The following is a 9,105-nucleotide window of genomic DNA, read 5'->3' as shown; positions in this document are numbered from 1 at the left end:
TGGGATGGAAAGTTTTCTCTCCTAGTAGAAGTCCTTATTTTAAGACAATTATGCCCTCGTATATATAAATCATTTTATCCTCTTATATTCATGTTTAAGCATGCTAGACAAATCTCAATATGGTTCACTAATACGACTTGAACCTAATACATTTCTTATAAATTTAATTAAGTATACTCGTATTTGGATTAAATTCATATCGATATATATAACTTGCTTAATAAATAGGTTGTTTTTTAGTTAACTTGTATGACAAGAATTAGACCTATATTGATTTATTTAATAATCATATTGATTAATCTAGTTATAACCTTAACTTATTTAATATCAACTCATTTATTGACTCATTTAAAATATAATTTTAAATAAATAGATCAATTAAATCATAAAATATCAAAATATCAAATTAGTAGATTAATAATATATTGATATAAGATTTAACGGGATATAATTATTTAATAAGATTTGATTATTAAATGAGTTATATGATGTATTATCTATATAATATTTAGATTGTATTTAAATTTATATTTTAAATCGATTATTAATATTATTATTTAGATTTTTGACACGAGCCGAACACACACCCACCACGAATTGCGACCCCCCATTTTCAGTGACGTATTAGCATTTAGCACGACACAAGATGTTATCAACACAGGCTTTTTAGCTTTGTGGATATTGTTTGCCTTCAAGCCGTGGGGCTTATCAGAAGCAAAAAGGCAGGGAGGAAACAAAGTGTCCTCCTTTCTCTCATTTCTGACCACACAAGATCACTGAAACCTTGATTTCAATTTCCATTTCCCACCTCAAAGCCCCCAATTTGTTTCTGAAACTCCCTCTCTACACTCATTTATAGTACACAAGAATCCATAGAAAATGTCCTCAATTTGTTCGCCACTTCGAGTTATGCTGCCTCAATGGAGTCACAAAAACGTCCGCTTCTTGATTTTTCTCCACTCAAAGCGAAAGATAGACTTCACTCCCCGCATCATTTCTTCTTCCATCAACGATGATTCAGTTCCCAAACAACCCCAGGCAATCTCTCTCTTTCTCTCTTTATATATATATATATATATATATATGCACACATACATACTGAATTGTGATCTTACAATTGGTTTTTTTTTTTTTTTTTCTCCCTCTCTCTTCATCGGCAGTTGGGTTATGATCCTTCGGTGGAGCTCTTCGGACTGGAGGTTGATCTACAACCCAGGTTCAGTCTATTCATCAATTCATGAATTGTTACTGCATTGATCCGGATTTGAAATACCTAGAATTAGTGAAAGCGTCAAGAAATTGTAAACTAACCTTGTGAAATTAGTGAAAGCGTCAAGAAATTGTAAACTAACCTTGTGATTAATTGAGCATGTTTACATTTTCAAAATTACATTTTCACACATAGCGTACGCATCCTCGTTCTGAGCTTATGATCTGTAGTATGATAGAAATGGGAGAAGAAGTTAAAAGTAGAAAATAGAATTTACTAGAGAAAATGAAAAGGAAGTTACTTGTGGAATGGGCTAGCATGCAAATTTATTATCTTCTTTTTCATCATAAGCTGAATCACATCATGATGAGATAGGTTTAATTTAAGTACTTGACCTCATGTTAATATAATATACTAGATGCATTCATGATAATATAATAAATACTTATCTGCTTGTGATTGTAACAGGCAGCTTTAGAAGTCAATAATATTTATTTGTAGCAGTCCAATAATTGTAAATTGTTGCTTTATTTGTAAGGTGGAATTAATAATAAGAATAAGTGGAAATGGTTAGAAGAGATGGAGGAGAAAGAATCTTGGAGGAGAGAGAATCTTTCCCGTAGCTAATAGCCTGTTTGGGAGTGATTTTGAAAAGTGCTCAAAACGCTTCTAATGCTTGAAAGTGTTTTCTTACAAAAATTAGGTGTGTGGTAAAATTTTTACAATTATTTTTAAAATTTTGGAGAATCAATTGGACAATTACTTGTATGTGATTCTTCCAAAAATCACTTTATGTTATAGAATACCTTACCAAAAATATTATTAAAGCACTTTTTTTTTTAGTTTATATCCAAATACTAGTGATTCTTTAAAAAACCGTTTCTAAGAAATGCTATAGATAAAAGTACTTTAACTAAACGGGCTTTTAATAAATAGTGTGTATATAAAGAGAGAGAAAGATAGAATTCTGCATTTCTAGACAAGTTGTGTTGGATAAACATTTTACATGTCAACCTACAAAAATTACAGACTCATTTAGGATATGTTATGTTTTTTGTTAATTCATCATAATAATCATACAAGCTTGCAAATTTGGTGTTCAAGTTAAGATTGGTTTCATCTTACTGCTTCAAATTTCTAGTTGTGTTCTTCTGAATGGAGATATTTGTTACTGATATATCATGCTGGGTGTAGCATGGACTGTTGATTTCTTTGTTGAAGTGCTTTGTTTAAGTTCATATGACAATGCTGGAATAATCCATACTAAATTTTACTAGTATTCAAATTTTACAATTGGGGCATGGTATCTAACATGTACTTAAAATTTCAGGAATGTTACATCTGATGCTCCCAAAATAAGGTCGTGGTTTGGTCCCAATGGCCAGTATATCAGAGAGCTACCTTGCCCAAGTTGCAGGGGAAGGGGATATACACCATGCACTGAGTGTGGAATAGAAAGATCTAGATTAGATTGTTCACAATGTAATGGAAAGGTATATGATGTTGCAGCCCCATTTGATGATTTCATATAGGTACAAACATGAGGAGATGGTTGTGCACTCACTTTATGATACTGTTGAATAATCTGAAAAGGTTGTTGTCTTAAATATTTTTATCCGAGTATAAATACCATAAAAGCATGTAACTTTGGATTTGAGTATACTATAAGAGTATGTTAAATTGATGTGCAGTAATTTTGACATTTTGACCCTTCTTTTTCTTTTTTTTTTTGCATTTTTTCTTATGCAGTGGAAAAATGATGAGTATTTTTATGAACCTCAAATTGTTTTTGAGCAAGATAGAATTGTGATTTCACTAGAGAACCATTAGTTTATAAGCTTAAAAATAAGATGCGGAGAATCATGGGGAAGCAGCATGTGGGTTGTGGTGTTGGTTTTTCTGTCTTATTTAACTATTTATGGTGTTCTTAAGAACTAAGACATTGATCTTCATGGGTGAATATCATATTGTTGTTATTTGTTTGGTTCAATTCTAACAGGGTATGCAGACTTGCCATAAGTGCTTTGGGGATTGTGTCATATGGGAAGAGTCTATTGATGAACGACCATGGGAGAAAGCCCGCTCTGTGTAACTCTTTGACCATGCTTTTATTTTATGCACTTGGTTTGCCAAACATTCTTCTTGATGGCCTTCCTGCATCTTTTCTGTGCTTCTCAACTTGATAATGGAATTTGTTTCAACACATCAGAAAACAAAAAGAAAAAAAAAAAAAAAAAATCTAATTCTATACTATAGTGGGTGAAGAATACTTATAAAGAAGGCTGGAATAGCATAAAATCCATAAGAGAGAGTGGTTTATGAATTGAAATCACTAATCCATAACGCCTTGCACTTTATCTTGGAAACTGGTGCTATATAAAACAAAATATTTGGCTGGTCCTGCTTGTAGCCTTGGTAGTATCAACATTTCTTCATCCCTATGATTGCAAGCGCTCAGGGTATGGTCAAGGAAACAAAAAACAACATATTTTGACTCTTAAATCTATAGTTTTGGTGAAAGACCTGCTATGGAATCACAAGACTCGTCTTTTGAGTTTTTTGATAATGCAGTGCTGTTTTAAATGTTGGGCTTTTTTTCACCTTTCTCTTCTCACTTCAATTCTTATGCATTTGCAGCTCCCCACTCAAAGTGAAGGAAGATGATGAGGTAGACAACTTAGACATAAAGCTGGATGTGAGGAGAAAGTCGAAGCGTGTATACCAATCTCCATCTCCTGAAGTTGGGTTAAAGATCAGTCGATCACTAAAAGTTAGTTGCCTGCTTTGATCATATGTTTTAAATCACTGATTCTGTTCCGATATACCATGTGCTTTTATCTCTTATCTTTCTCTTTACTGATGATTTCTAAAATTCGTTTGGTTTCTTTGTATATAGTGAGATGCATTATGGGCTCCACATGTGGTAAAGCTGTTCAATCACAATAATTATTTACTAACATTAATGGAACTGAGAGATGGCTATTGTCTTTAGATACTTTTATGACCCTTTGGTATTTCCTTCCTCGACCTGTCTAGATTTTCTCAGTGTACTTCAATTGCTCAATTTGAGGCTATTGTAGGCTGAAGTGATATAGTATTTCCAACCCAGTTAAGCCTGTCAGCTATTTCAGGCAATTTTTTTCAATGGTTGTGAGTATCGTCGACATTTCAGGGAGATGATGAGGAACTCTAATCCCTATTAGGAAGGCAAAAGATTCCTAGCAATGCTTGCTGCCACTTGTGAGTCTCTGCTTAAGACACCAGGCTGAGACCATCCAGTCATTCCATGATCTTGTGGTGCATTATTTGGACTAGCTGTAAATGGGCGCTAAGCTTGGATTAGCATCACATTCAAGTGTTGGGGTGTAGCCTAGGTTAAGGTGAGGGGTTGGAAAGCAGAGAGGTAGGTGGAGAGGAAGAGAATGTTTTCTTGCTGTTTGCTTCCTGTAAGGGATCTGTAGTTTGGTTTGTTTGTTTTTCAAGGGGTATTGTGCAACTGCCTCAGGTAGGGGCTTGGGGGAGTGGCCCTTGGTGAAGACTTTAGTTGCTGATTTGGCCTAGGTTAAGTAGTTTGGGAGCCTCTACTTCTCTGTCATACAGGGTGTTGTCTTTGTTTTGGGCTCCTTGTTTTGGGTTGTGGTTTGCTGTTTCTTTTTCCTTCTTCTGCTCTTTTGCATTCCTTCTATACTCTGTGTGTACCTAGTGCGCCTTTTCTTGCGCTTTTAATATATTTGCTTTTTAACCTATCAAAAAAAAAAAAATTGTCAGGGTGCATCCTGTTTATATACAGGAAACCTGCAGTCAACAACTTAAAAGATTTGCCCCATTTTGACCTACTAATTTTGGTGGATGAGCATTATCCAGTTGATATTGGTGACATTCCGTGTGGTGCCTTAAGCACCCTGTCTGCATATTGTGGTGTGTCCAACGGTCTAGCCATATCAAGCTATCTATATATATTTCTCTCTCATCAAAAAATTATAGAATGGAACCTTCACAATGAGTTAAAATTATAGTTGTAATTTTTTCTTTAGGTTTGAGCAAGAAATTCATTCAAAACAAAGTAGAAATATAGAAACAAAACAAAAAACAAGCAAACTAATATAGATACTAGCCACCCTGGACACATGAAAAAGCCAATCATCCATTCTATGAACCTCCTGGTTGCTTGTTCCTTGATTGTTTTATTCCTTTTTAATGTTTAAAAGACAAGCCAATTTGCAGTTGAGGTTTGGAAGAGATTAAGGAATTTTTTCCGTACATTACCTGACATGTATTCCATAAATTTTGTACTGCACATCAGTAAGAAATTTAACATTATAAATGTGTACATGCCTTTCTGTCTACCATTTGTGATGAATTTAGACTAAACACATGAACATGAGCTCACCACCCTACTTTTATCTAATTTCCCAAAATAATATTTTACATTCGTTTCTTTGTTGAAAATTATTTTCAACTGGCAAGGATTTATGATGGCTGGATCATGAATTTAATTGTTTTTGTTTAGTTGGATGATTGCAGAGTCTCAATGCCAAAACTGGTCTTTTTAGTAAGAGAATGAAGATCATTCATCGTGATCCAAAGCTTCATGCGCAAAGAGTGGCTGCAATTAAGGTGTGGAAAGTGAAGGCTCCTTTCTTTTTCCATTGGAACTCAGGAGTTGCAAATTTTATTGAATTCCCTTTTATAGACAGCTAAGAATCTGGATTTACCTCATATGAATGATATTTTACATACATATTTTGCAATTTTCTATTGTAGTGTAAAGACTCTGGAGCATATGAATGATATTTTACATATTTTGCATTTTTCTGTTTTAGTTTAAAGCATGTTGCATGTTAGAAGATAGAAGTATGAACTCATAAGTGCATTTCATGCGTCAAGATGTTTGATGATTTCAATGGACACATGTGCTAATGTAAAAGGAAAGAGTGACATGTGATAACCCAACATTAGTAAAAATAAATCTTCTGAGATTTACCAGTTAGTACTTTATGCAGAAAGCCAAAGGTACTGCTGCAGCAAGAAAGCGTGCTTCTGAAGCTTTGAAAGCTTTCTTCCGTGACCCAGAGAACCGTCGTAAGAGAAGCATTGCCATGAAAGGTCATTTTATGTACTCTATTGTTAATGTAGATGGCTTTGTTAAACTAACATCTTCTGTTTTTGCTTTCTTTCCCCAAAATCCTAATATATGTTGTTTTTTATTGGTTCATTACACTGTTTGCTAGATGATTTTGAACCGAACTTGGTGTTTCACTTCTAGATCTGTTTTGTTCCCTTTTTCCTTTTTTGATAGGCCATAATTTTTTGTCCTCTGCAAAATCAAACCAAGAACCTCTCTCATCTCCACCCCAACTCCTTGCCACTTGATCCAGGCCTTACGTGCCTGTTTTTGTCTTTTATTATTTCCATTACATGTCCATTCCATGGTGGTGTACATGATCGGATAAACATTTTACCCACACTGACACACTATAGAATCACATTCACCTTCTTCAATCGAATATGATATTACTCTGAAACCATTTCGACCTGAATCTTGTAAAAGGGCCCTGGTTCCTGATAACTTCTATGAAGAATTTATATTTTGTGGAATGCACTAGCTTGAGGACTACCATAATCTTCAACATGTTTGGAATCTTGACCATGTGACTGATTTGGTTTATGGACCCCATAATCGGCTGCCAAAGTATTTTTGTAGGGCTAGTGCTGGCAATGCCTTGGCTTCCTGACAAGCAGGTTGTAGTTTTTATTAAACAATTTGGATACTTAGAGGTTTGTGTGCTTAATGACTCATTAAATAATTGATAGTTGCATCATTTTTTTTGTCGTTGAATTTTCTCATGCAATTTGCAATCAGCCAATTCCTCTTTCTTATGCAGGTGCCAAATTTTACTGTAGAAACTGCGGACGTGAAGGTCATAGGAGACACTACTGTCCTGAACTCGCCAATAGTTCAGTGGATAGGCGGTTCAGATGTCGGTTATGTGGGGAAAAGGGCCATAATAGAAGAACCTGTCGGAGGTCAAGAGAAAGTGGTACCAGAAGCACGGTTTCAAGGCATCACCATTGTAGGATATGTGGTCATAGCGGCCATAACCGCAGGACATGCCCTCAAGGTACTGGGTTAAAATTAGATGCCGGTGGTACAAACAGAGGTTCTCTAATTTCTGGAAGTAGGATATATGCCTGCAGGTTGTGCCTAGAAAAAGGACACAATATCAGGACATGTCCTAGCAAAAATAAATAGCCTGATGAAGATTAATCTTTTCAGTTGGAGGAAGAAACCATTTGGCCTTGTTGTGGAGAAAGGCATCTTAGACGAATTAATGTCAGGAACAGTAGACAGAATAGAAGAAGAAAACTTGTCCTGCACATTGGCTTCTCTTCAATTGTCTGTGCTTGCAATGAAGTTGCTTAATATTGGAATTGTGTCATCCAACAATTTGAAACCTGAATTGGAATGAATGCCTAAAGCTTAAAATATTATACATTTTTCACAAGACTAGTGTTATTCACGGGGAGTACGGGCGTTAAATGCATTCACTTTAAGGCCACGTTTGTTTGGGAAACCCATGCCAAATGAATGTGTTTGGTAGGATTTGATAGTTCTTATTTTATATTTGGAATAGGGTGACAATTTGTGTAGGTGCGTTAGTGTTTGTGGCAATCAAAGTATAGACCCTCGATTAAATGGGACTTTTGAACATGACATGGATTATTATTATTAGATTAAAAGTATAAATCCAAACATAGCCTAATAATTAAATAGGTAATGCATCATATGTAATTGACTTAGTACATTTAATAATTATATTTTATTTAATAATTAAGTTGAGTTACATCTTGTTCCAGTCAATATGATTAATCTTTTTAATTGATATATTTATGATGAAATTAACCTACTTATTCAACATTCAATTAAAATTGAGTTAAAGATGAATTAAATAAGTTAAAGATATAATCGAGTTGATCAATTCTATTATTAAATATTTTAATTTAGGGCAAATTCATGAAATACAATTGACCCAAAAACAATCTACTTATTAAATGAGTTATGCATAACGATATCGATATGAATCCGATCTTCTCCCTCTTTGTTGTGCAATGGGTTTTGCATTCCACCGTGAGGGGGAACTTGCTTAGATGAAATGACACTTTTGTGGGTAAAAGAAGGGCGAAGGCGTGGAAGGTTGCCCCTACATGCCTAATGTGGATCTTATGGGAGAGCTTTCAACGATGTCGAACGGGTTGATCAAGCCATCAAATATTGTTTTTTGTATAATTTTGTGAATTAGGTTAGGGTGTATATAGAGGATCACACTTTGTTTATGATTGATTTGTAGATTGGTTATTTGTTAAGTAAGGGATGAGCTTATTTGTCATTGTGATGCCTAGTTTTTTGGGCATTTATTGTATACTTTGCATATACTATTTTTGTCGTTTATTGGTTTTTCTAATATATGCTTTTATTTACCTATTAAAAAAACAATATTGATATAAATCTAATCCAAATATAAATATTTTCAATCTAAACTTGTGAAAAATGTGTTAGTTTTGACTCGTAAGATGAATCGTATCAAACTTTCTCATCTTTGATTTGCATGAATTTGATTATAAAACTATAAAAGAAAAATATTCATTTTTATTAAGCATTTAGATGGTATATAAGTATGAGTTAATTTATTAAATTATTATGTTATAAGATATTAAATTATTTTTAACTTGTGAATTATTATAAAATATTGTTTTTAAAAACATAGCGAATGGGTAAAATAAAAAACAGTTCATTCAATACAAAGATATTATATTTTAAATATTAAATATTAAAAAAATAGATTTTAATTTATCATGAAATTTTCATATCTATGTTGTGTACATGATTTGGGGAT

The 9,105-nt window shown here is 33.8% G+C and overlaps 1 protein-coding gene across 2 annotated transcripts; it reads left to right on the top strand.

Annotated features, from left to right (window-relative positions):
- The first annotated feature begins 697 nt into the window (after positions 1 to 697).
- On the top strand, positions 698 to 7,716 carry LOC117922514. Of its 2 annotated transcripts, XM_034840648.1 has the most exons (8): positions 700 to 1,038; positions 1,161 to 1,216; positions 2,541 to 2,703; positions 3,210 to 3,298; positions 3,848 to 3,980; positions 5,735 to 5,827; positions 6,214 to 6,316; positions 7,096 to 7,716. In XM_034840648.1, the coding sequence occupies exons 1-8, from the start codon at positions 880 to 882 to the stop codon at positions 7,461 to 7,463; spliced, it is 1,164 nt and encodes a 387-aa protein (XP_034696539.1). In that variant the 5' UTR covers positions 700 to 879; the 3' UTR covers positions 7,464 to 7,716. The 2 variants fall into 2 exon arrangements, with proteins under 2 accessions (XP_034696547.1, XP_034696539.1); XM_034840656.1 differs by lacking the exon at positions 6,214 to 6,316 and having other exon boundaries at positions 698 to 1,038; positions 7,096 to 7,444.
- The last annotated feature ends 1,389 nt before the right edge of the window (positions 7,717 to 9,105 follow it).

The sequence above is a fragment of the Vitis riparia genome, chromosome 1, assembly GCF_004353265.1.
Source record: "Vitis riparia cultivar Riparia Gloire de Montpellier isolate 1030 chromosome 1, EGFV_Vit.rip_1.0, whole genome shotgun sequence".
Taxonomy (NCBI): domain Eukaryota; kingdom Viridiplantae; phylum Streptophyta; class Magnoliopsida; order Vitales; family Vitaceae; genus Vitis; species Vitis riparia.
The sequence above is the reverse complement of the archived record's forward strand: the minus strand, read 5'-3'. Positions and strand labels throughout refer to the sequence as shown.